At 45.7% G+C, this 27,784-nt stretch overlaps 1 protein-coding gene across 2 annotated transcripts; it reads left to right on the top strand.

Moving 5' to 3' along the window:
• ano10b (anoctamin 10b) lies at positions 1 to 26,324 on the top strand. 2 transcript variants are annotated; one of them, XM_083655041.1, is made up of 16 exons: positions 1 to 55; positions 166 to 212; positions 2,216 to 2,460; positions 4,180 to 4,353; positions 5,715 to 5,852; positions 8,539 to 8,655; positions 10,529 to 10,645; positions 12,987 to 13,328; positions 15,176 to 15,358; positions 16,481 to 16,536; positions 16,748 to 16,822; positions 17,271 to 17,435; positions 18,274 to 18,465; positions 20,408 to 20,545; positions 21,003 to 21,119; positions 24,572 to 26,324. In XM_083655041.1, the coding sequence occupies exons 3-16, from the start codon at positions 2,223 to 2,225 to the stop codon at positions 24,575 to 24,577; spliced, it is 2,058 nt and encodes a 685-aa protein (XP_083511167.1). In that variant the 5' UTR covers positions 1 to 55; positions 166 to 212; positions 2,216 to 2,222; the 3' UTR covers positions 24,578 to 26,324. The 2 variants fall into 2 exon arrangements, with proteins under 2 accessions (XP_083511167.1, XP_083511166.1); XM_083655040.1 differs by having other exon boundaries at positions 24,569 to 26,324.
• The last annotated feature ends 1,460 nt before the right edge of the window (positions 26,325 to 27,784 follow it).

Genomic DNA, 27,784 nt, shown 5'->3' with positions numbered 1-27,784 from the left:
TCTGCATTCCTGCCACACACACACAGCAGGGAGGAACCACACGCACCCAGGCTGGGTAAGTGTGTGTGTGTGTGTGTGTGTGAATCTGTGGTTAGTTTCCTGGTTACTCTTCATGGAAAGCTGTAGAGATGTAGTTCTTCTGTCTCTTTCTGTGTTTTCCTTCAGGAGGGGAGTCGCCTGCTGTAGGACCTCATCATCAACGTCCCACCAGGGTTTGTATTTCCTAAATCCTCCTCTCTTTCACTCTCTTTCACTCTCTTTCACTCTCTCTCTCTCACTCTTTCTCTCCCTGCAGGTCTGCTTAGCGCGGAGTTGTGATGTTGTGACACCCAGCTAAGACAGGAAGTTGTGATGTTGTGAGGAAGCCGTGTGTGTGTGTCTGTGTGTGTGTGTGTGGGTGTGTGTGTGTGGGTGTGTCTGTGTATGTGTGTGTGTGTGTGTGTGTGTGTGTCTGTGTGTGTGTGTGTGTGTGGGTGTGTGTGTGTGGGTGTGTCTGTGTATGTGTGTGTGTGTGTGTGTGTGTGTGTGTGTGTTGTGTGTCTGTGTGTGTGTGTGTGTGTGTTGTGTGTCTGTGTGTGTGTGTGTGTGTGTGTGTGTGTGTGTGTCTGTGTGTGTGCTGGGAAGTGTGAACGTTGTAATCACCACCAGTTCTCATTTGTGCTGTGCAGCCAGCAACTGACATGACAGCAAGTGTGTGATGAGGCACAACATGCAGATCATTGTACAGTGTTATGGCTGCGTGTTGCGCTTGCACCTGTCAATCTAACGGCTCTCGAACCTGTTTCATGGTGTCCTTATAAGGTCATAGATGACAGTGATGCAAATGATAGGAATAGGAAAATGATCCATTTGAGTGGATATGTATGTAAATGATGCAGTATACAGTATTTACAGTAGAATGTTTATTGCAGTCCAGCGTTATGACTTTACAATGGCTGTTAATGGTTAGCAGCATACAGATCAGATGGACACCTGGTAACAGGTAGGTCAGTTCTGGCTTATTGCTCACAACAAAACTGTTCCACAGTTGTTTTTTCATAGCTTCATCTGTGCTACAGATTCTGTAGGATGACAGTCTGCTGCTAACATGGATATGGACAAGTTATGACATAATAGCGAGCAAAACTTTATCCTCTCCAGCTTCTCTCAACAAAACGGTGTCTCAGTCTGGCAAACTGGCTCATAGAATATAATTCTATTCTATTCTATCTAGTCTAGTCTAGTCTAGTCTAGGCTAGTCTAGTCTAGTCTAGTCTAGGCCAAATAGCCTTTTGATTAGATATGTAACTGCAATGCAAGTTCCTTCTATTTACATGTTGATCATGTCGTCTTGATTAAGTTGTCATTGTAAATAGAAGCATGAATGATAGCATTGCAAGGAGTGGGCAAGCCCACCCCCGTTCCCCTGAAGATGCGGAAGTCTTTGTTTAAGCTGTAATTCCTCAAATGGCCACATGAGGCAGGACTAAACATTTATGTTTATAAACATAAACACAGAATTAAACATCTTTACAGCCTGGTTTTGGTCTATATAGCTAATTTCACCTTTTCATAACAACTGTAGGGGGGTGGGTCGTTTTTTTATATAACTCGCCCGTTTGGCGTAAAATAGATAAGGAAAAGGGGGTGATTGACAGATCACCTGTCCAGTGATCACGCAGCTTGCCGATCACGGACCAATAGGAGGCGGAGCTGCGGCTCTGGGAAACTCCCATCTCACGTGAGGTGCGGAAGGACTCGACCCATTGCCTCCCACTCTGCTGACGAAAAACCAAGACGGTTGACGGCCAACGTTTGAACTCCACCAGGGAGAAGAAATGTAATGGGATAGCTACGTCCATATTATTTATGTCTATGATTGGAAGCAGTGTTTTATCAAGTGTTAGACTAGTAAGGTAGCCTGGTAAACCAGCCGGTCACCTGAACTCCAGGTCTGAGTTCACCAGGCTGCTAGTAAGGTAGAAGCAGGCACACATTCTGACCAAATTTGGGTTTTGGGTCATTCACATTTTCAACAGCAGTGTCAAAAGGAAAACAACCAAAGAGTGAACTAGAAGTGGGGAAACACCATGTCAAAAGTTGCTCCACTTCTCTTTACCGCCACAGCAATCCATAGATACTTCTTTGAAGTTGATTTATGTCTGTAGCTCTCTCACTGGGAGATGATGATGATGATGATGCTGATGAAGGCTCTTTTTCTTCTGCATTTCTCTAGTCTCACCATGGGTACGGTAGGTGGTGACGGTGGCGACACGGCCCAGAAGATGAAAACCCCAGAAGGAAAGGTCCTAGGCAGACTGAGTGACGGCAGCATTGGGCCGGGCTGGACCAAAGTCAGCTGCCCCTGCTGTGTGTCGGGGCAGGTGGAGCCGTTAGTCCTGGTGCATCTTGGAGAGCAGGTCCGTCCAGAGACCAAGAAGTGGCTCGTCAAACTCATCGGCGCTCCGGTGAAAGACGGAGGTGAGTGTGACTAAGTAGGAGCTCCTCTTTCTCTTGGCATCAAAAAGGTCGGGTGTAATCATCATCTTGTCTTCATTGTTTTTTTTTATCTTATCAGGAGACTATTTCTGTCACTCAGGAGAATCCAAGCCTTAGACACTACAACAACAACTACATTATGTAAACATCTGATCATCATTTGCACATCATTCACACATCAGATGCCAATATAGATTTGTGTTAAATGATTCCTATAATCAAATGAATATCCGAGGTGGGTGATTCACAATAGCAGCCTGTTCAAGTCGGTTAATGCAAATAGGAAAGATACTGAGAGTTTAAGAACTCGGAGAGGAACACGTACTGCCCTGCTGCTGCCACAGACTACAGAATAGATTACTTTTCAGGCTACAAATTAGTGTCAAATAATAGGAAGACTGCTGGCAAGAAGAGGAGTCTACTACAAGTCCAAATGCGTTATTATATTATATTTATTACAGATGTAAACATTGTGACAGCTAAAAAAAAAACTCTCTCGTAACGGACAAGCCCGTCTTTTATTGTCACACGAACACCACAATACATGCATGCGGCCACAACACACTCATGCTGACGGTGGCCGGTGAAAAGTGTCCTCTGCATTTAACCCATCCAGGCATGTCCTTTCCTCCGGGGGGCAGGCCAGGAGCAGTGGTCGCTTTCTCGTACAGCGCCCGGGGACCAACTTCGGATGTTGTCGTCACTGGTCGGATGACGATGACGATCTGATCTTCTGCATGTTTTTAGTGGGGGGGTTATATACGGAGGAACCCCCTGGGGGAGCACGGGGAGAACATGCAAACTCCACACAGAGAGAAAGGCCCCTACGACGAGATAACCCACCTGGGCAGTAGGCACTGAAGATATGGGGGGGAACACACAACCACAGCGCTCACAGTGTCCCACGCGAGAATCGAACCCAGGACCTTCTAACTGTGAGGCGACAGCTCTACCACTGAGCCACCTGGCCCTGACTGAGCTGCTGACCTATATCAAAACAAATCGAGTCAATGGTCACAGCCGATTCAAGACCCCGGGCACATTATCATGACCACGGCTTTATCTCGTTGTCTAGCTTCTGGCAGTCTGATCCGCCGTGTGCATGTAGTTCGAGAAATAGAGAGTTTTCCAGACAAGGTAGTTGAAGGTGTGGAGCTTACCTGCTGTCTGGTGTGGAGCTTACCTGCTGTCTGTTGTGGAGCTTACCTGCTGTCTGGTGGCGCCTGATGCTGGTACAACCCGCTTATCTGTCGCCCGCTGGTTCTCGGTGGACGGTCGGGTCCTCCAGCACTTCGGTCCGGCTCCGGTAGACAGTTCATTTGGACATACATACTGTGGACATACTGTAGCACACAGACAAAACTGAACACAAACTCCATTATGGAAGGGAGAAACACGATGGTCTATTATCATTCGCACGAGGTTACCATCTTGCCCGAGCGAGACTAGAGCCCTCGCTCTCACCCGGAAGCCCTTCTTCAAGCCTCCCGCATCAGCGTACTGTAACCCCGTAAGCTCCACCCCCCACCTGGTCCAGCAACCAATCAGAAAAGGAGTAGAAGTATTTCACTGTGGCAAAATCATCACCTCCACTCTTTCTGTCGCATTCTCTCCGTTCCTCCTCTCCTCTGCTTGCTTTCTCCTTTCTCCTCACTTCACAGCGTTCTCCTGGTGACCCTCCACTCTGCTGTCCCTCCCCAGGTGCTGCGTTATTGGCCCACCCGGGCGAGGATGCGGGCGGGGACATCATCATGGTGTCCGCCCCGCGGTGTACCCTGCTCCGCGCTGCAGAGGAGCTGGGCCTGTGTAAGACCTACCACAACGGGGACATGGCTGCCTTCTCCTACCATGACAGGGACAACTTCAAAGACTCAGGTGAGGCAGCGCACCGATGTAAACAACGTTCAAAATACATACTACAGCATGCGCTGGGACGCGTCATCACTGATGTTAGCTGGGGTCGTAAGGTGTTTCGGGTCTGTCAACATCATACACCCTCGCCCAGTAGACCCAGCCGAGGCCGATTAAGACCCCGACCCAGGCTGCGCTGATCTTTACACAGATTTTCAGGAGGCTGATCCGTAGCATTTGTGGATTTCTCCCTCACGAGAGAGCCAGGCTGGGGTGCTAAACCCATCCCGTACCGGGTGCCGTCTCTCCGACCGTCAACTGTCTCTCCAGCTTGTCAGCAAACTATACTTGGTTGTCGCACAACACATAGTTACACAATAATACCTGATGGATGTACACACATGATCAATGTACACAACAACACATTAGTTACACAATAATACCTGATGGATGTACACACATGATCAATGTACACAACAACACATAGTTACACAATAATACCTGATGGATGTACACACATGATCAATGTACACAACAACACATTAGTTACACAATAATACCTGATGGATGTACACACATGATCAATGTACACAACAACACATTAGTTACACAATAATACCTGATGGATGTACACACATGATCAATGTACACAACAACACATTAGTTACACAATAATACCTGATGGATGTACACACATGATCAATGTACACAACAACACATTAGTTACACAATAATACCTGATGGATGTACACACATGATCAATGTACACAACAACACATTAGTTACACAATAATACCTGATGGATGTACACACATGATCAATGTACACAACAACACATAGTTACACAATAATACACGATGGGGAGCATCCTGGCCTTGTTGTTATGACTGCAGCACACCAGTGCCAATATAATGCAGAAGCCACGCCCTCTTGTGTTAAGAAGCCACGCCCTCTTGTGTTCAGAAGCCACGCCCTCTTGTGTTCAGAAGCCACGCCCTCTTGTGTTCACCATAAGGGATTTCATTCCCCATTCATTTCTCCATAGACGTTTGGTCAAATCCTCATAAAAAGAGTTTCTTGGTCAAAACAGGCGATTCAGCTCAATTCAGAATCAGGAGAGACCAGAGAACCTTTTGGTCTGAGTGAAATGTTCTCTGGTCTCTCGTGATTCGGAATAGAGCTGAATCGCTTGGTTTGACCAAGTAAAACTCTCTTTAAAAAGATTTTATGAAATGTCGTTGGATAAATGAACCTCTTAAGCCCCATGCCGACCAGCGTGACTTTGGCACTCTGTAATCATGTACAACATAGTTTATCTCTGTCCGTGTGTGTGCGTGTGTGCGTGTGTGTGTGTGTGTGTGTGCGTGCGTGTATGTGTGTATCAGACAACCTGGAAGTGTTCCTGACGCTGGCGGAGCGGCAGTACATAGTGAAGTATGAGCTGGATGGGGTGCGAGCACAGAGGGACCTGAGGATCCCCGGCATGTTGGACAGCCTCACCCTGCACAACCGAGACAGCGTGTGTAAGTCTGGACACTGGTCACTCTCTGCTGCCCTCTGCTGCCCACAGCTTAGAACACCTGTAAGAACTGGTCACTACACTGGTCACTCTCTGCTGCCCTCTGCTGCCCACAGCTTAGAACACCTGTAAGAACTGATCACTTTGTAACGCTAACAGGCATAAAGAGAGACTGTGAGTTATCCTGTGTGGTGCGAATACAGATGCAAGCGGACTTGCTTCTTCAAGGATCAAAAATATCTTTATTTCCTATTAATTACAAATCTAAAATGAAGGGAAAGGGGATATGGATCAATATGCAAAAGTCTATTCAGCTGCTTCTCTGAGTCTGTGCTGTGCAGTCTGTGTTCAGCTGCTTGGTCTGTTCTCTGAGTCTGTGCTGTGCTCTCCTCCTCCTGGCCTGTCAGTCACTGCGACACCCTGCTAGTATCTACATGTCCTATAGACGGTTTTAACATGACAACAATAACAACCGTCACAACCCACTTGAATATCCGGTTTCAGATCAGAATCAGAAAGACTTTAATGATTGAATTTGAAATTGGGACAGGTTACAGTAGCTCGCTCACAGAACACAACCTAGCATAAAATAAACAGTAGTAAAATGCGATAGTAAGCAAAAATAAGCAGAATAAGAACACAACATAGCATAGAATAAACAGTAGTAAAATGCGATAGAAGCAAAAAATAAGCTAAATAAGTAAGCTTCCTGTATACATAGCTGAGCGCAGGCTGATATTTGGCTCATATTAAATGTTAAAGTCGAGCTGAACCCAAAAATGACTTATCATTTCTTTTAGTTCAAATACCTGGGTATTCAGTGCGCCTATTTAATAATGTATGCAAACAAAATCACAAAAGTCTAATTTCTTTTGTTTTTCACACTTTTTCACATCAAAAGTTCATTTTTCAAGATTTCATTGATAACAGTAATGTACAGTTTGCTGACGTCACCTAGTACTATCAAATTTCTACCCCATTTCAACCAATCATATCACGACATGCAGCTGTCAATCAAATCTTCATTTCAGGATAATTTTCTCTTCCAAAGGAAAGAGAAAATGGCGCCTAGTGCCTGTCATCTGGCAGAATTCCTATCCCATAAACTAACTACTAACTTGGCCAATTGTTAGAAACATGAACAAAAAACAAAAACTATAATCTCTAAGAATGCAAAGAAATGTAACTGGCTCGTTAAAACACGCATTCCAGGAATATTATTTACATTTATAACGATAATGGCGCACGCCTCCGAGCCTGACAGCCTCCCTGGCTGTCAGGGGTCGCCTCTCGGAGTTTCCAGGCGGATGGGCAGCACCCATGCATCGGATTGTCCGCTCGCTCCGCACGAAGCCGGTGGCTGCCTGGTACTCCGCGGATCCCACTCGCGTAGCACGACAACACGCTAAATCCCACCCGATTTGGGGGTGGAACACGCCAGGATTGGCCAATGCCAAAGCCAGTCCTCAGAATTGTCAAATCAAATCATCGACACCGTATATGGTCCGCCTCTCAATTTGTTTTCAGTCTGAAACGGACTCAGATGCACGTGACCAACGGGTTCACCTCGACTTTAATGTTAGGCCGTGTCTCCGACAGACACATTAACAACGTAGCCTCTTTTGGTCTTTATGTCTTGTAGTTGTTGTTGTTGTTGTTGTTGATAGTTGCCATAACAACCACCCCTGTCGGAAAGACATGCTCACGCTGGGTAGTAGGAAGCGTTGTTGTCTGGTCCGGAGCTAGCCTGAGAGGCTAATAAAAGCTACATGTTACAGAGTGAACAGACTATCAGTACGTTATTGCACGCATAGGCCTATCTTTACATTTAAACGTATAGCAACAATAAAACATAGAAATAGAAGTAGGCTATGTCAGTGTTTTCCCCTGAATAGCTGAGAAAGTGGACACTGTCAATAGTTAGCACTGTGGAGCTGATACAATTCAGGTGGCGGTAATGCAACATTTAAGGACGCCAACTGCCATAAAACACAGAAGAAGAAGCTGAGGAAAAGGAAGTGCTGTGGGGTTGCAGCTGGTGAAAACCGTCTATATGATATCTCTCATTCTTGCCTACGTCAGCAGTTCTTCTCTCTCCTCTCATTCGATCATGAAATTGCTCTGCTCAGCATCACCTCAGGTGGCTTTTTCAATTCGATCAATGGGAATGGAAACATTAAAGAAACCTGGCACCATTTCTGGCATCATGTAAAATTGCAATACGTTTCAAGTATGGTAGGATTGCTGCTCTTGGGCAGAGGTCTTATAATAATAATCATCATCATAATAATCATCATAATCATAATAATCATAATAAACTTAACTTGAACTTGAAACCCTGAAAGATTTTTTTGGATTTGGGGTAGTCACATGGTCTCCGACATACAGAGAGACACATCAAACATACATTTTGGCATGGATGGAAAACGGATAGATAATATGGGGGTGTGGGGCCTCTTCTCAACAGCAACAAAAGACAATTGTTGGGCATTTTGATGAACATAAAGTGCATACGTCTTTTGAATTCTTATTATTCTTATTATTGTTATGAATTAATTGGTTGTTCTTATAGTGCTATGAGGGTCCTAAAACTAACAATAGCTGGTACAGCTGTGATGTAATATTGTAATATTGAATATGAATTCTAACAAACAACTGAATACAAAAATAATAACAGTTTGGCTTTTCAGGGCAGAAGCTGGAGCAGGCCGGCGTGATTGTGGACACGTTTCCCCTCCACCACCAGGACCAACTGAAGGCTCTCAGTAAAGCCTGGTACTCTGAGAGTCAGCTGGCTCAGCCTCTGGGTGGGTGGAGTAGCCTACACATACACGCACGCATGCACGCACGCACGCACACACGCACGCACGCACACACGCACACACACACACACGCACGCACGCACACACGCACGCACGCACGCACGCACACACGCACGCACACACGCACGCATGCAGAGACAGGAGACAGAGAGAGACAGGAGAGACAGATAAAGAGAGACAGGAGACAAAGAGAGAGACAGACAGTAGACAGAGAGAGACAAGAGAGACAGACAGACATAGAGAGACAGGAGACAGAGAGAGAGAGAGACAGGAAATGGAGAGAGAGGAGACAGAGAGAGAGACAGGAGACAAAGAGAGAGACAGACAGTAGACAGAGAGAGACAGGAGAGACAGAGAAAGAGACAGACAGACATAGAGAGACAGGAGACAGAGAGAGAGAGACAGGAAATGGAGAGAGAGAGGAGACAGAGAGAGAGACAGGAGACAAAGAGAGAGACAGACAGTAGACAGAGAGAGACAGGAGAGACAGAGAAAGAGAGACATTGAGATGGAGAGAGAGACAGGAAATGGAGAGAGAGACAGGAGACAGACAGTAGACGGAGAGAGAGACAGGAGACAGACAGTAGATGGAGAGAGAGACAGGAGACAGACAGTAGACGGAGACAGACAGTAGACAGAGAGAGAGACAGGAGACACAGAGAGAGACAAGACAGAGAGAGAGAGAGAAGAAAGTGGGGTTGGACACCAGTCTTACGAGCAGCCAATAGGAGTGTAGATCCTGTACCTATGGTCTTACGAGCAGCCAATAGGAGTATAGATCCTGTACCTACACCAGTCTTATGAGCAGCCAATAGGAGTATAGATCCTGTACCTATGGTCTTACGAGCAGCCAATAGGAGTATAGATCCTGTACCTACACCAGTCTTATGAGCAGCCAATAGGAGTATAGATCCTGTACCTACATCAGTCTTATGAGCAGCCAATAGGAGTATAGATCCTGTACCTACACCAGTGTTACGAGCAGCCAATAGGAAGCAAAAGCAAGGGTCAAAGCAAGAGATGAGGTGTGTTAGAGGTGAAGAACTAGCAGCCATGGTCCAGTCTCCACAAAATTGTGAGATAGCAACGTTGGCCTACAGCCAAATATGCTATCGTTTCACAAAGACATTTTAATAACGGTTGGAAGGTAACGTTTGTTTGGCCATGGTAACTTCACTCCCTCGTCTTTGTTGTTTTAGTTGCCTATAAACATGACCGAAGTGGTTTTATTTGCGTGGTATTTCCAAATGAACCAAAATGTGTTTTAAAATGTAAGCCGTGAGATGTTTTGGGGTTTGGGGTTTGTTCTGCATCAGGTGACGCCTGAGGAGACATGTGAGAGCTCTGAAGCCTATTCTTCATCTTGAACTCCTCTCTCTCTCTCTCTCTCTCTCTCTCTCTCTCACCCCTCTCTCTCTCTCTCTCACCCTTTCATTTCTCTCTCTCTCACCTTCTCTCTCACCCTCTCTCTCTTTCTCTCCCTCTGCCTCTCTCTCCCACCATCTCTCTCTCGTCTCCCTCTCTCATTCTCTTCTCCCCCTCTCTCATTCTCTTCTCCCCCTCTCTCTCCAGCCTGTGTAGTGCAGGAACCCCCGATGCCCTGTGCCTGCCCCCACACAACACACACACACACACACGCACACACACACACACGCGCGCGCACACGCACAGTAGAACACACGCACATGCGCGCACACACACACACACACACACACACACACACACACACACACACACACACACACACACACACACACACACACAGTAAAACACACACACACACACACACACACACACACACACACACACACACACACACAGTAGTACATTGACACTGAACAGCTGTCTTCTTATCTAGATGCAGTCCAGGCATATTTCGGAGGCACGGTGGGATTCTACTTCAGCTTCCTAGACTTCTACACCTGGTCTCTGCTCCCACCAGCCATACTGGGCCTCACCCTCACATACTGCTCAGGTAGGTGTGTGTCACCTGGTCTCTGCTCCCACCAGCTATACTGGGCCTCACCCTCACATACTGCTCAGGTAGGTGTGTGTCACCTGGTCTCTGCTCCCATACTGGGCCTCACCCTCACATACTGCTCAGGTAGGTGTGTGTCTCCTGGTCTCTGCTCCCATACTGGGCCTCACCCTCACATACTGCTCAGGTAGGTGTGTGTCTCCTGGTCTCTGCTCCCACCAGCCATACTGGGACTCACCCTCACATACTGCTCAGGTAGGTGTGTGTCTCCTGGTCTCTGCTCCCACCAGCCATACTGGGCCTCACCCTCACATACTGCTCAGGTAGGTGTGTGTCTTTATACTGGGCCTCACCCTCACATACTGCTCAGGTAGGTGTGTGTCTTTATACTGGGCCTCACCCTCACATACTGCTCAGGTAGGTGTGTGTCACCTGGTCTCTGCTCCCACCAGCCATACTGGGCCTCACCCTCACATACTGCTCAGGTAGGTGTGTGTCTCCTGGTCTCTGCTCCCACCAGCCATACTGGGACTCACCCTCACATACTGCTCAGGTAGGTGTGTGTCTCCTGGTCTCTGCTCCCACCAGCCATACTGGGCCTCACCCTCACATACTGCTCAGGTAGGTGTGTGTCTTTATACTGGGCCTTACCCTCACATAATGCTCAGGTAGGTGTGTGTCTCCTGGTCTCTGCTCCCACCAGCCATACTGGGCCTCACCCTCACATACTGCTCAGGTAGGTGTGTGTCTCCTGGTCTCTGCTCCCACCAGCCATACTGGGCCTCACCCTCACATACTGCTCAGGTAGGTGTGTGTCACCTGGTCTCTGCTCCCACCAGCCATACTGGGCCTCACCCTCACATACTGCTCAGGTAGGTGTGTGTCTCCTGGTCTCTGCTCCCACCAGCCATACTGGGCCTCACCCTCACATACTGCTCAGGTAGGTGTGTGTCTTTATACTGGGCCTCACCCTCACATACTGCTCAGGTAGGTGTGTGTCTTTATACTGGGCCTCACCCTCACATACTGCTCAGGTAGGGTCTCTGCTCCCACCAGCCATACTGGGCCTCACCCTCACATACTGCTCAGGTAGGTGTGTGTCTTTATACTGGGCCTCACCCTCACATACTGCTCAGGTAGGGTCTCTGCTCCCACCAGCCATACTGGGCCTCACCCTCATATACTGCTCAGGTAGGGTCTCTGCTCCCACCAGCCATACTGGGCCTCACCCTCACATACTGCTCAGGTAGGTGTGTGTCACCTGGTCTCTGCTCCCACCAGCCATACTGGGCCTCACCCTCACATACTGCTCAGGTAGGTGTGTGTCTTTAGTTTACACCTGGTCTCTGCTCCCACCAGCCATACTGGGCCTCATCCTCACATACTGCTCAGGTAGGTGTGTGTCTTTATACTGGGCCTCACCCTCACATACTGCTCAGGTAGGTGTGTGTCTTTAGTTTTAGTTTTATTTCATTCTTACATTTTTGTCTATTTGCGATTGTTTTGTTGTACATAATGTTTATGAGGAATTTAGCAAGAGCAAACATTAAAGAAAAGAAAAAGAAACATTGAACTGCGGACCATAGTGTCAATATAAATATATTTGCATCCAAAAGTGTTGCCAGTTGATCCGACCCTACAGGCCTAAGTGTATTTTAAAGCAGTGGTTCTCTAAGTGGTTCTCTAAGTGGGGTCTGACGACACCCAGGGCTCCCTGAGGGGGTTCCAAGGGGTCCCCAGCAAAAAGGGGAGTCATTTATTTTCACTATAATTCCACCCATAAGTAACAATGATGGAATGTATGACTTTTGGTTGTGGGTTTCATACACTTTCTATAATACAACTTCTAAAAGCTAAAGATCTGATCAGATGGCGACTGACACTGCAAAGGACTATGTTGAATGGAAGAATATACATTATATACATTATATAATAATATACTGTTGCAATGTAGGTGAAATGTTCTGGACACATGGAAAATAAGGCCTACAAGCCAGCTCTGAAGAGTGAGTGAAAAGAGAGGGTTTTTAAGTGTGATGTCATTAGGAGGCAGTGTGATGTCATTAGGAGGCAGTGTGATGTCATTAGGAGGATTGTAGGCAGCTGTGTGATGAGGTGGAAGTGGAACAGGTGAGACGTGAGTGAGTGGTGCATGGTGGGAAATTGAGTCCAGGATACCAGTTTGCGATTTTTAACAGGGACCCTGGAACAAAATCTGATCAAATGGGGGGTGTAATTTGTGTCAGTTTAGGGGTCCTTGACAGGAAAAGGTTTGAGAACCATATAGAAGGTGACATGAAAAACAGACTGACTTAACATTCAGTCACCCTCGATGCAGGTGCGGCTCAGAAGGAGGTGCTCGACTCGGTCTCGGGGTCAAAGGTCACAGCCGACGACGATGACGACGACTCTCTGTCTGCGTGCGGTCACATGACCCAGGCTGTGTTCAGCATGCTGTGGTCCACGGTGGTGATGGAGCTGTGGAAGCGGCGCAGCGCCTCGCTCTCCTGCCGCTGGGGCTACCTGCACCTGGCCGAGCGCTTCGCCGAGCCGCGGCCCGGCTTCACGGGAGAGCTGGGGGTCAACCCCGTCACTCGGCGCGTGGAGCCGCTCTTCCCCGCCTGGCAGAGGGACCTGCGTGTGGGCCTGGCCTCGGTCCCCGTGGTGGGCCTGTTCCTAGGTGAGTCCTCACCACAAGGCATGTTGGAGGGCAGGAAGAAGAGATCATCATTTATACAAAAAACTACACGTGTGGTGCCCCTGGTGGTGCCCCTGCGTGACCACATGGTGCCCCTGGTGGTGCCCCTGGGTGACCACATGGTGCCCCTGGTGGTGCCCCTGCGTGACCACATGGTGCCCCTGCGTGACCACACTTAAAGTGCCCACGTCACCTCCTTCCAATTGACATAAAACACATAAAAAAACTTATTGAATCATGTATCTAGTGCAGTGGTTCCCAACCTTAGGGTCGCGACCCTAAATGGGGTCGCCTGGAATTCAAATAGGGTCACCTGAAAATTTTATTTTTATTTTATTTATTTTATTTATTTTTTTACACCACACACAATTTAATACTACCGAAGATGGTAATTGAGTGGTAATTGCGATGAGTGGTAATTGCAGGTGAGATCCAAACGGTGTTGCATTATGTGACATTACTAATGTCACATAATGTCACTATAATACTGCAAAGTCAAAGGACCATAGCCTCAATCATCATTGTGAGTGACTCTTATTTATTTATTTTTATTTAGATGAAAATCTTTGAGATTATAACTTTAAATCAGGATTCTGAGAATAAAATCAGGATTCCGAGTTACTGTCAGAATTTTGAGAAAAAAGTTTGAGTTTTGAGATTAAAGTCAGAATTCTCAGATTGTCTGTAACATTAGTTAGTAACATGAGGTCCGCTCCTCTCGCCCCATACGCTCAGCAGCAATCAGAATCAGAATGGGGCAGCTGGTTCTGTGTAAGCCCTACAGATAAATAGCCTCTGCGCTGATATGGGCACTTAATTGAGTTGCGTGTGCTATGCAGAATACTATTGACATAATATTATGTCATGCAAAGTTTTTGAAATAGACGCCACTGCTATATAGCTATATAGCTATGTAGCTAGGCTATTACTGTATGTGCTGTGGGGTGCTGACCTGTGCAGGCTTGTCACACTCGGGGGCATCTTCTGATTGTAACATACATTTAATTCACCCGAGACCGACTCAAGTCTGAGTCATATTGACGCCAAGTCCGAGACGAGACCAAGACCATTAAAAATCTGTCTCGAGTCCGGACTCGATTCCGAGTCCGGACTCGAGTACTTCAGCTCTGCGTGGACGCATCATTTTCATTCACTCATTTAACACAGTGGTTCTCAAATGGGGGTCCGCGAAAAGTTTGCAAGTAAAAAAAAAAAATTATTAAAAAATAAAATGCTACATGTTACTTATTCCTTCTCAAACTCCTTCCTACATGGTGCTAGTCTATCAAAATATCTTGGCTGTCATTGATTGTGTTGCATAGTGGTTTTCTGTACTGTTGACAAATTGTTATATTGTAAGTCGCTTTGGACAAAACAAAAGTGTCTGCTAAATGACGTAATGTAAATGTAATGTAATAAAAAAAAAGATTTTTTTTTTTTTTTGCAAAATCTTCATAGTTCAACGAAAATAGTTTATGCTTTAAATCTAAAATGGTTCATGGATTACATTCTAATAACAAACCTATCAAATTAAAAGTCAAGCACATTACCGTGGAAACAATTAAACTTAGCCCAAAATCACAAATCAGAATGAGGGGGTCTCCGGTATATTATCTTGTAAGCCAGGGGTCCTTGGCTGAAAAACATTTGAGAACCTCTGATTTAACAGACTCATCAATTCCTGCTCCCCTCTGCCAATCCCCTCCCCTCCCCTCTTCCAATCCCCTCCCCTCCCCTCCCCTCTTCCCCTCCCCTCCCCTCCCCTCCCCTCCCCTCCCCTCCCCTCCCCTCCCCTCCCCTCCCCTCCCCTCCCCTCTCCTCTCCTGCAGGTTTGGTGATCCTGGGTATGTTTGGTTTCTACCAGGGGGAGGCCCTGGTGCAGCAGCTGCACCTGGACTGGGACAACCTGCTGTCACAGACGTTTCTCTATGTGCCGTCTGTGGCCCACATTGTCTATACTAACGTACTGGCGACCCTCTACAGGATGGTGGCACAGTCTCTGACTGAATTTGGTGAGTGGGGAAGAGGGGTGCTGAGGGAGATGTGGACTCAGGAAGTTATGATTAAATAAACTAGTCTTGATCCAGTGGTGTAGTCTACCTTTTTTCAGAGGGTATACTGACTCTGACTCTGAGTGGAAGTGGGCAGAGATTCGACCCATTTGTTGTTGTTGTTCCTCCCCAAATTTACAGAATAGCTTCAGAACTGAGCTTTGGATTAGTGTTTTTGATCACAAGAGTAAACTATTTACAGAGCAGAAACAGATTTTTTTTAATTAATTAAATTCAGTCAATCAATGAACACATCACATGCAGTATTTTTTTAAGCAAAATGCATCAACCCCCCCCCCCCCCCACACACAAAGTCAATTAACACAATGTTAATTATGTGGTGTGTGTGTGCAGAACAGCTTCAGAATAATGACCTATTTTTAGTAAAGACCATGAGAAAAAAGGTTGAATTTAAACACTTTATTTTGAACAAGCTTATCAAAGCACAGAAGTAGTCATTTTACTGTTAACACAACTATTAAAAACAGTGGAGACACGCACATCCCAAAAATAAATCAAAGGCAGGTGCCGGACCCAATGAAGACTGCAATAGAAAAAATGAGTAGAGTCCGCACACTGTAGCTCCCTTTTAAAGTCAAGCTGACATCAAAAATGACTTTTTTCTTATTTTAGATCACATCCCTGGGTATTCAGTGCACCTATATAATAATTTATGCCAAAAAAAATCACAAAAATCTAGACTATGTGATCATGGTCTCGCCTTTTTTAACACAGCACAGCAAAAAGTCCAGGTGTGCCGTGGGAACATACAATTATTTCACTATGCTAACTGATTAACCTCGAAATTACCTGCAAAAGGTTCAAAAACACTTACAAAAGAATCACATTCAATCTATGACCCCCCCGCGCTCTACAGATGATGGAAAGTGAAAACGATACTTATCATAGCGCATTTCCCAGTGCGCATAAGCAAATCTGAGTCATTTCGCAGTGTGTATACGCCGTATACCTGCGTATCACGTAGACTACACCACTGTCTTGATCTAGTATTGAGTATTGTTATTTTTCTTGAATGGAGGATAGTGATGGATAAACCAATCAAGCATCTTCTATTCTCCTCAGAGAACCACAGAGAAGAGTCGGCCTTCCAAAACCATCTAACAACCAAAGTCCTGGTGGTGAGTTTGTCCTCTCCTCTCCTCTCCTCTCCTCTCCTCTCCTCTCCTCTCCTCTCCTCTCCTCTCCTCTCCTCTTCTCTCCTCTCCTTTTCTCTCCTCTCCTCTTCTCTTCTCTTCTCTTCTCTCGTCTCCTCTCCAGAAATGTGTGAATATTGAAACCATTATGTTGTACGTGTTTGCACAGCTTCATTCATATTCTCTCTGCTTACAGTTCACCTTCTTCAACTCCTTTGCTGTGCTCTTCCATATTGCCTTCTACAAGCAGGATCTGCCTCTGCTTCGTAAGGTAACATCTGAGCTCTGCCTGAGATGTGTGACTTTTGCTGCAGCAGACTTTTAATATAAAGAGCGTTTCCATCAGCTGGGTTGAAGCTAAGACTGTACATCAGCTTCCTGAATGTCATGAAATACTCTCTCCCTCCCTCCCTCTCTCTCTCTCTCTCCCTCTCTCCCTCTCTCTCTCTCTCTCCCTCCCTCTCTCTCTCTCTCTCTCTCTCTCTCTCCCTCCCTCTCTCTCTCCCTCCCTCTCTCTCTCTCTCTCCCTCTCTCCCTCCCTCTCTCTCGCTCTCTCTCTCCCTCTCTCTCTCCCTCCCCCCCTCTCTCTCTCTCTCTCTCTCTCCCTCCCTCTCTCTCTCTCTCTCTCTCTCTCTCTCTCTCTCTCTCTCTCTCTCTCTCTCTCTCTCTCCCCCTCCCTCTCTCTCTATGTCTCTCTCTCTCTCTCTCTCTGTCTGAAGCGTCTGGGCTCCTTGCTGGTGGTGAGCCAGCTGGTGAACCAGGTGACGGAGGTGGTCATCCCCTTCCTGGTGGACCGCTTCATCAGCGCCCCCCACAGGGCCGAGAAGGAGGACGCCCCGCTGGAGGACAAATTCCGGAAGCAACGCAACCTGCCCGTTTTCCCCGTGGGTGTGAAATGTTTTTGGCATCTTGAATATCAGAGTATGAACTTAAAGGGATAGGCCAACCTTTTGGGAGTTTTATTTGCCGTATCGCCCTTACATATCCATGATACACAATGCCTTTACCATCACTCTCCGTGCAGAATACAGTGAGCTACAGACGTCCAGTTAGTTAGTAGCGCCAATGAATTGGAGGAAACGGTTCAAGTCACCAAAAACACACATTCTAACAGCAACACAAACACTCACATGTACATGGGGTGACACCACGCGATGAAATAATAATCCACGTCATTTTCGTAGTAAATCCACACACCGAGAACTAAACAAAGATGAACTCAAGTTACTTCCTTGTTTGCCTGCACACAGCGTATGTGCTGTATGCAGCGCCTCATGCTAACAAGGAAGTGACTTCAGTCATACTCTGTTAGTTCGGTTACTCTTTGTTTGAGGCGCAGTGTGAAATCACTGCGTCTGGCGGCCATGTTTAGAAAGTAGTTCCAGCTATCTATTTACCTTAAAAAAAAGAGTGTTTCTCTGCATTTTGGATTCATATTTCATCTCGTGGTGAGTACCCGAGTCATAACATGTACATAGAGCTTTTTGGCGCTGTTAGAAATGTGTGTTTTAGGTGACTTTGAACGGCTGTACAATTTCCTCCAATTCATTGGCGATATAACTAACTGGAAGACTGTAGCTCACTGTATTCTGTATGGAGAGTGAGGGTAAAGGCATTGTGTATCTTGGTTATGTGTGGGCGATATGGCAAATGAGCCAAACTCCACAAAAAGTTGTGGTATCCCTTTAAAAGGCCCGCTGACAGCGTAGCTGCTCTCTACAGGGCCTGTTTGCAGAGTACATCGAGCTCCTGGTGCAGTTCGGCTACCTGAGTCTTTTCTCCTGCGTCTATCCTCTGACGGCCGTGCTGCTGCTCATCAACAACATGACGGAGATCCGCTCTGACGCCTACAAGATCTGCAAGCTCTTCCGCAAGCCATTCACTGCCCCCGTGGCCGGCCTGGGGGTCTGGAAGGTCAAACACACACGCACACACACACACACACACACACACACACACACACACTTGGACTTGGGACTTGGGACTTGGACTTGAGTAGCACTTAAGTCTTACTCACAGTGACTTGAGACTTGACTTGAGACTCGTCCTCAAAGACTTGAGACTTGACCTGGACTTGAGTTTTGGGACTTGTGAACAATCTTTATTTTTTTATTTTATTTTTTGGTGCATTAACATGAAGGAAATCTCTACTGATGTCATCTAATCAATGCTGATAATGTATGCTAATAGATAAGGAGTGAGGATAATACAGTACATGCTTTGAATTCCTTAGTTTTAGCTGTGCAGTGTTCTAAGCAGACTGGATGGCATCCAGCAGATGATAGAACGCTCCTCCATAAGAGACTTGACTTGGACTTGTGACCAAAGACGTGAGACTTGACTTGGACTTAAACTCAAAGACTTGAGACTTGACTTGGACTTGCAAAAAATGACTTGTGAGCATCACACACACACACACACACACACACACACACGTGGGCGCCCAGCCGCCCACGTGTCATAGCAATCTCCAGTGGGATCCATAATAGAGCGCCACTGACCAACTTCTTCTTTTGAGATGTGTGTGCGATTGGGGTCCAAGCGTTGCATTACCGCCCCCCACTGGCCAACTTGAATTTATCAAGAAGAAGGAAAAACCCTTCATGTCACATAACATGCAACACTGTGTGGATCTCAACTGCAATTACTGCTCATGGCCACTGGTGGTGTCAGAGACAAGAAAAGTGAAATCTTCCGGATTATCACTTTAAGCAACACATTGATTGATCGATTGACTTTATTTGGATATAAAAGACAGTAAAATGTAAAACATGCTCATGTAAAAGTGAGGACACTTATTTCCAAACATGGTCCTCCCTGGTCTTAAAAACAGGACATACAGTAACACATTAACAGTAACAGTAACACATATCATAAAATGAACATTACAGAACAATCAAGAAGAAAGGAAAATGAGAGATACAACTAAATAAAAGAAGAGACTCCGCCCAGTGGGCGGCGCCCACTACTCTAGCTTACTCAGCAGGAATTTTTTCAGAAGGTTCTTAAAACCGCTCAGAGTATTCACAGACTTAATTTCATCGGGAATCTTGTTCCACTCGTCTCCCCCCATGTAGAGGAATGTACTTCTACCAACCTTGCTTTTTAGATGAGCTAGTTTCACGTCCGCTACACTCGTGTTCCGGCCGTGAGCGTCCCGAACAAACTGAAAATACTTAGTAAAATAGTTTGGACAAAGGTCATGCAATATTTTATATACCATGACGAGTTTTAACTGTTGAACTCTACTTTCAACGGGGAGCCAATTCAACTCTTTCAAATGGATTGGGCTAATGTCCGTTCTTGGATTGAGGTTAAGAATAACCCTCATTAGTTTGTTTTGGGGCTTTTTGAAGCCTGTCTTTTGATCCTCTAGTTAAACCGCTGTAGCAGGATATACAGGTGTCGTCATAGTGACATTGAATTAAAGACGTAGCTAAAAGTCTCATGGTCCTCTTCTCCAGGAATTTAGATATTCTTCTCAAGTACTTTGTCTTTGAGTGGATTTGACCAATGACAGAGAGGTTCCATCACCTCCCTCGACGTCCCAGATACGTCCCAGATACGTCCCAGATACGTCCCGCAACATTTGTCCTGTAGCTTTGTCCGAGCAGGTCACATCACGTTGCTGAAGGCGCAATAGAAGCATTTCCAGATGTGGAACTTTAGCGTCTGTTAACTTTCAAAAGAAAAAATAGAACAGTCCTAAGAATTTAACTCATCCTTTTCCATTGAATTGATGTAAATGTAATTAATCCCCCCGCAATTATGCTTGATTCACAGTTCTGATGATGAAACCTTGGTGTGTTTGTGTTTCAGGTTCTGATGATGAAACCTTGGTGTGTTTGTGTTTCAGGTAGCGTTTGAGATTCTCAGCTTTGTCTCGGTCATTTCAAACTGCTGGCTGTTGCTGCTGTCGCCACGGTTACGAGAGCTCTGTCAGGAGGGCGGGGTCAACGGCACAAACATCCTCGTCTTGGCTGTTCTGGTGGAGGTACAGTGTGACCTTTAACCTCTCAGGTTAAAGGGGAACTCAAACCCCAAACCCAACTGTGTGTAAAGCCTGACATCTAATGGTAGAAAGCATGCTAGTGGAGTTGCCATCTGCCAGTGGCTGATCTTTTTTGTCACCTTCCATAGAGTACGACAGGTGGTGACAGTTTAATGAAGAGGCCACAATAGTTTTTGAAATTGCATTGAATCAATTAAAAGTCAATTAGAAAAAATAGACCCTGAAATCTGTCAGCGACGTTTGGCTTCTCAATCAATTCAGAGAGCAGCATTGTGATAAGTTGGCCTGTATCTTATAGTTCTGCATCCCTGCATTGATATACAATATGTGTATTGCATCTGACCCTGTTATTTGTGTGTGTGTGTGTGTGTGTGTGTGTGTGTGTGTGTGTGTGTGTGTGTGTGTGTGTGTGTGTGTGTGTGTGTGTGTGTGTGCGCAGCACGTGTTGATCCTGATCAAGTTGGTGTTGGCGTTCTTGATCCCTGACGAACCGAACTGGGTCAAAATTAAGAGAGAGCAGATTGAGTTCACCTCCATGCAAGCCCTGGGACAGCAGGTGGACACACACACGCACGCACGCACACACACACACACACACACACACACACACACACACACACACACACACACACACACACACACACACACACCAGAGGAGGTTTTTCCAGTGAGGCATAGGAGGATGGTCCTCCTCTATTAGATTGGGGATTTTATATTAAAAAAAATATTATAATTTTTTATTTTTATTTTTTATATTTTTCATTTTTCAAAAAAAAAATTATAATAAAATATCAATCAAATGTGTTTTTTCTTATGTGCAGACGCTCATTTTTCCATTCATTATATTCTTATATGCTTAAACAACAGTGACCTGAACTGATGGAAAGGAGAGCTCCATGCAGAGAGTCACTCTGGCCCTGGTCCCAGCCTTTAGTAGGCAGATAAAAAAACTTCGCCCTGTGGGTGTTTATTTATTTGGTCATTTATCTAATGAAAAATACGATTGGTTGAAAAACACTTGCAATTCACAGAAACCTGACAGAAACACGTGAGAGTGATGTGTTTTCCCACCAATCACATTGAGCTGGAGGTTTGCACGCCCTTACCCTGGTTAAACCAGGTGAAATCTAATTGGTTGTTGGTTGGATAGATGGCTGACAGTGATTGACATTCTGTATTGTCCAATGCTGAATAGCCTACGTCTGAAAATCTTGTTGAATCCGCAGCGCTCCATTGGAAATACAGACCTGACAGGCTAATAGATAGATTTACAGACAGTAGCACCTATATTTTCCCCTTTCTCTTTTCCTATTAACCTATCTTTTATATTATCAAGCAGTAAGTTAGCTCACAAGCCAGACAGTCGTTGCATTGTATTACGCAGAGTTTAGAGAGGGCAGCGTGGTTCACACGGAGGACAGAGGCTCACAAGCAAACACTGGGATAATTTAACCTCATCGGCTGCACTCGCACCGGCTACAGACTGCATGGATATTCAAGTAAGTCAATTCAGTTCGAGTTATCCGGGTCTTCTACTAAATTCGGCGTCCACCAAGCAGTGCTACTTTTTCGTATTATATTGTTTTATGCTGAATAGCCCGCCATTTGGCGATCTTAAACTCGCACATTTTTAAACTGAATTTGACAGCGCGGAACCAGCGTGGAACGAAACAGCAATTTGCATAGCAAATTGCAACGAAACATGCAATTTGCATGTTTCGTTATGAAACGAATCTTGTAGCCTATGTTGGACGTAGTGAAATGTTTTTGATTGATTTGTTCATCTATCAAGCCTTTTACTGACAGACTAACTAACTAACTTAAGTTTGATGTTGCCTGCTGTAACAGTGTGGATCTATAAAGCGGTCTGTAGCCTAATAATTTAGAAGAAATAAGGAATCGATTGGGACGAAGCATGTCAACCTAGGATGTCGGGAAGGGGGGGGGTAAATAACTCTCCAAAGTTGATGAATTGGAATGTAACTAACATGTTGATGCAGCAGCACTGTTGAGAGTGTGTCCCCCTGTACTGATAATGATGTTATCTATCACATCCGCTAACCTGTTGCTCGTTGAACAAGTCGGCATTTATCAGCTCAGCTGCACCGTCAAGCTAGACGTAAGGGGGAAGAGGACAGCAGAGAGAGAGAGAGAGAGAGAGAAAAATTGCCCACCCAGTGCCCAATTCGGTGTCTGTTCTTTTATTCCTGGTGGGAATCTTTTGCTTTGGATAAGGATTTCTCTGCTGACTGCATGGATTTCTTTTGTGCACAATCTAATGTGCTTTTCGCTTAGGTTACTGTAGGCTACATCACCTTCCAGACGGCTTCTAGAAGAAAAAATGCTTTTAAATGAGCTGTTTGATAAAACTATTTATAAACCTTATTAATAAAAATGCTTATAAATGAGCCATTTAAATTAAATTAATTAATTTGACAAATGAAAGACTGATGCTGATTTGCAAAATGCAATTTAAAATGTGCATTTTTTAATCCATTTTCATATTCTTGCTTATTCGTTTTCATATTATTTGTCCTTTGCATAATTCATTTCGCCTTTACTTTACCATTAGACAACTGTTTTACTTAAAGCACAATTATGCCACACTGTATACAGGTATGGCGCGCACACGAAGAAAAAAAACGCCCAAATTTTTTTGGGCAGTACTCACATTATAAGCTGCAGCAGTGATCCTTCTTTATCATCACCAGTAGTTTGAACACTGATATAAATAAGCTGATGAAGGAGACTAGTCAGTCCCTGACTCTAGCTAAACTCACTGGTAGAAATCTCACCTGTCTCACTCTTTATGTTGTGTTATTGTCAGTGTGAATACAGTGTGTAGAAATCAGAAGCTTAACTCCCAACAGCTCATAGCTCAGTCAGCTGAGCGGCTGTGTCGCTGTCTCTGTCTGACAGGTAGACTGTTGGTTCGATTCCTGATGGAGGAGACATATTACAGCACTGCCCTGTCTTTAACATCACCAGCGTAGCGCCTCCTACAGGCAGATACACAGAGCGACACAGCGCCTCCTACAGATCCACTGAAATGGACACTGTGGACAGACTGCAAAGAGATCCAGACATGTCATATACTGAGTCTAGAGCAGTTTTTCAAAAAGTTATTTTTACGCCTAGCAGCAGCAAGGAGGAGCAACCAGAACAGTTACATAAAACATATTTCCGATGTCAGTAAAATTTCAGCTCTCTGTGGTTTTCTGTCTCATAACCCTCTGCTCATGTCTCTGCAGAGGTCAGGGGGGGAGAACATCCCCCCCTTAGCTCCAGGCAGTGCCAGCGGAACGGGATTAGAACCCACAACCTCTGGCCCCGGTGTCACTGTGTGTATTATTCCTTCACACCACCAGCTGCCCTTCACACTCACAGCTCTTCTCCGGGTGCTCTTGTCTCTTCCCTCTGCCTGTCATTATTCAAAACTGACTGAGGCTCGAACCCACGACCGCAAAAGTGGCTGAGGTCTCAATATTGCCAGGCAGCATGCCTACTCTCTGTGCCACCAAGTCAGACTGATTGAATGAGGTTTTCTCAGGGCTTTAAATGACTCTTTCCTCTGGCTGTCGACATTCAAAACTGACTGAGGCTCGAACCCACAACCTCAAAAGTCACTGTGGCTCAAACCCACAAGCACCAAACTGCTAGACAGCAATCCAACTCTCTGAGCTAGTGGGCCATAGTGATTAAGACTAGACGATTAAAGTATAGTCTTTATGCATCTTAAAATATGTTTTGAAGGGACCTTTTAAGTTGAATAGTATTTGAATTATATTAATATGACGTGAGTTTCTATTCGCCTTGCACAGAAAACCTTTTACTTTTATAAAAGGAAAAGGGGCTAGTGCCGCACTAGCTTCCTCCCCTGTTTCCAAGCTCACCAGCCACCACTGACACACACACACACACACACACACACACACACACACACACACACACACCCCTACACACCTGACTCCTCTCTCTCTGTTCCCTCTTGTTCTTCCCTTACAGCAGCTGTGAGTGGATTCTGGAGAGTTCTGCTCGGTGTTAAAAGGGGTGCGGTGGTACCTTCTGCAGTGCCGGCTTCACCAGGGGGCAAAGCCCCCCCCCGCTTCACTGTGCCCCCCCTGGCTTCACTGTGCCCCCTCACTTGTATAAAAGTCTGTCAATACTGCGTTTACATGGACTTGAGTATCCCGGTTACTGTCGGGGTTTTGAAGTATCCCGTTTTTGTGTTTGTGCATGTAAACATCATATCCCGGTTTCAGAAACCTGGATAAGCCCTTATCCCGGTTTTGAGAAACCCGGTTATGCTAGCTGGAGTACTCCGAAGGAACCCGGGATACTGCTGCATGTATACATCTTATCCTGGTTTGTGACTGCAGCAGACTACCTGCGCAGGCGCTGCTTCAGCCAAGTCTAACTTCTGGAGCGATGAGGAAATGGAGTTTTGCCGAGTTTTGTCTTTCGGTGATGAAAGAATTAAATGCTTGGCAGCTTAGATAGGAGAAAGCATCCAAATGCTGCCCTATTCAACTACAGGACGAAGGTGTTGTGACTCAAATGAAAGCAAAAGCCGCGCGCTGCACGCAAACGGGGACACTCCACCATGAAGACGGAATCCAAGGGAATCCCACGTCTTTGCCCAAAAAAGGTGAATGACGTCACGTCACACGCACCCAATATAAGCAAAAAATAATAATAATAATAATATTGACCCCGGTTTGTATTGTAACGATCACAGGCGCCTGCGCAAATAGCATGCAGTGATCAGTAACCGTAGTAAACTAGTACTGATCATGTATACAGGGATATGAGTAACCTGCTTTCTCTCTCTTCCATGTAAACGCCATATCCCGAATATGATCAAAACCAGGATAAGCCTCATAACCGGGATACTCAAGTCCATGTAAACGCAGTCAATGTTTTCTGCAGCGGCATCGTTAGGCCTGCTGGCCTGGGCATCAGAGGCTATACAGCCCCGGATGTCAAAAAGTATTCTCTGGGTAGTCCTGAGTGAAGTTTTGAAGTGAAGTCAGAGCGGGCGGTTGATTTGATGTGAGCCAGGTTTGAACCCCGGCTTTGGGTGCATTGAGGTACATGCCGAGACACGATTCAATTCAAATTCACCTGTCGCTGCTCGCTGTGTGTGTGTGTGTGTGTGTGTGTTCGGTAGGGGGCGCTGCCAATCTGTCATCGTGTAGTTTGAGTCCATCTAAACTTTGGAATAGGCGACATTATGGAGGATTTTAATCCGTCGGTCCTAATCTAGATCAGAGAAGGCAAGACAGGCCACAGGAAACGCGAAAAGACAAGACAGGTTATATGGGTCTTCTGAATGTTTTCAATGGAGGAAGAAGGGTAAGATATGTTATAGGTTAGTTTAATCAAGTGATTGATGATCCATAATTGGAAAGACAGCAAAGACCAGGCAGCTGTGTGGTGGCCAGTTGACTAACATGGACGGGCAGATGGCCACTGCAGTGTTAGCTTGGACTGACACTTGGTTGATAGCTTCATCACTGGAGTGTTAGCTTGGACTGACACTTGCTTGATAGCTTCATCACTGGAGTGTTAGCTTGGACTGACACTTGCTTGATAGCTTCATCACTGGAGTGTTAGCTTGGACTGACACTTGCTTGATGGCTTCATCACTGGAGTGTTAGCTTGGACTGACACTTGGTTGATGGCTTCATCACTGGAGTGTTAGCTTGGACTGACACTTGCTTGATGGCTTCATCACTGCAGTGTTAGCTTGGACTGACACTTGCTTGATGGCTTCATCACTGCAGTGTTAGCTTGGACTGACACTTGCTTGATAGCTTCATCACTGCAGTGTTAGCTTGGACTGACACTTGCTTGATAGCTTCATCACTGGAGTGTTAGCTTGGATGACACTTGCTTGATGGCTTCATCACTGGAGTGTTAGCTTGGACTGACACTTGCTTGATGGCTTCATGATTGATAGCTTCATCACTGCAGTGTTAGCTTGGACTGACACTTGCTTGATGGCTTCATCACTGCAGTGTTAGCTTGGACTGACACTTGCTTGATGGCTTCATCACTGGAGTGTTAGCTTGGACTGACACTTGGTTGATGGCTTCATCACTGGAGTGTTAGCTTGGACTGACACTTGCTTGATGGCTTCATCACTGCAGTGTTAGCTTGGACTGACACTTGCTTGATGGCTTCATCACTGCAGTGTTAGCTTGGACTGACACTTGCTTGATAGCTTCATCACTGCAGTGTTAGCTTGGACTGACACTTGCTTGATGGCTTCATCACTGGAGTGTTAGCTTGGACTGACACTTGCTTGATGGCTTCATCACTGGAGTGTTAGCTTGGACTGACACTTGCTTGATGGCTTCATCACTGGAGTGTTAGCTTGGACTGACACTTGCTTGATAGCTTCATCACTGGAGTGTTAGCTTGGACTGACACTTGCTTGATGGCTTCATCACTGGAGTGTTAGCTTGGACTGACACTTGCTTGATAGCTTCATCATGGTTAGATTCCTACAAGCTACAGCACTTTTTTATGGAGTATAACGTGTTCTGGAGTATAACGTGTTTTAATCTGGAGTATAACGTGTTTTAATCTGGAGTATAACGTGTTTTAATCTGGAGTATAATGTGTTTTAATCTGGAGTATAACGTGTTTTAATCTGGAGTATAACGTGTTAATCTTAATCTGGAGTATAACGTGTTTTAATCTGGAGTATAACGTGTTTTATGGATTTACATTATAGCCTAATTCGCTTCCCTTTGAGTAGGTGGATAAACTATATCCCTGCCAAGCAGAACTGCTATTAAGTTGATGCCAGTCTAAAACAATCCTAAACAATCAGTGACCCCAAAGCCATAGTCTCAGTTTCATATTGTACTGGATCACATCACCTGTAACGTTTAGTGCAGTATTATATTATTATTATTGGCAGTGGAAAAGTGGAATTGTTTCATCCATAGGATGTCACAGAAGTCCCAGAAGAGGGAGGATGGAGCATTTTCCAGTGTGGGGTTTTACACTTTGCTTTTATTTATGTACCGGGCGATTCCTACGCTCACCTGCGGGCGAGCCCGCCCTGCAGCTCGCGCGTAGCGCGGCCTCACCTGCAACTCAGTGCTGCGTGGCCTCGCCTGCTCTATTGCCATGCACAGTGCACGATTGCTCAACTTCCCATCACTGATGACATCACTCACTGATGACATCACAATTGCTCGAGTGACC

Source organism: Poromitra crassiceps, assembly GCF_964638095.1.
Source record: "Poromitra crassiceps genome assembly, chromosome: 18".
Classification (NCBI taxonomy): domain Eukaryota; kingdom Metazoa; phylum Chordata; class Actinopteri; order Beryciformes; family Melamphaidae; genus Poromitra; species Poromitra crassiceps.
This window is presented reverse-complemented; position numbering and strand designations above follow the sequence as displayed.

Bases quoted from the DNA above. Each gene is read 5' to 3' on its own strand.
- ano10b (XM_083655040.1), top strand. From the start codon at position 2,223: ATGGGTACGGTAGGTGGTGACGGTGGCGACACGGCCCAGAAGATGAAA. The intron at 4,354-5,714 runs GTGAGGCAGCGC...TGTGTGTATCAG, and splicing joins GGACAACTTCAAAGACTCAG to ACAACCTGGAAGTGTTCCTG. The intron at 17,436-18,273 runs GTGGGTGTGAAA...TGCTCTCTACAG, and splicing joins GCAACCTGCCCGTTTTCCCC to GGCCTGTTTGCAGAGTACAT.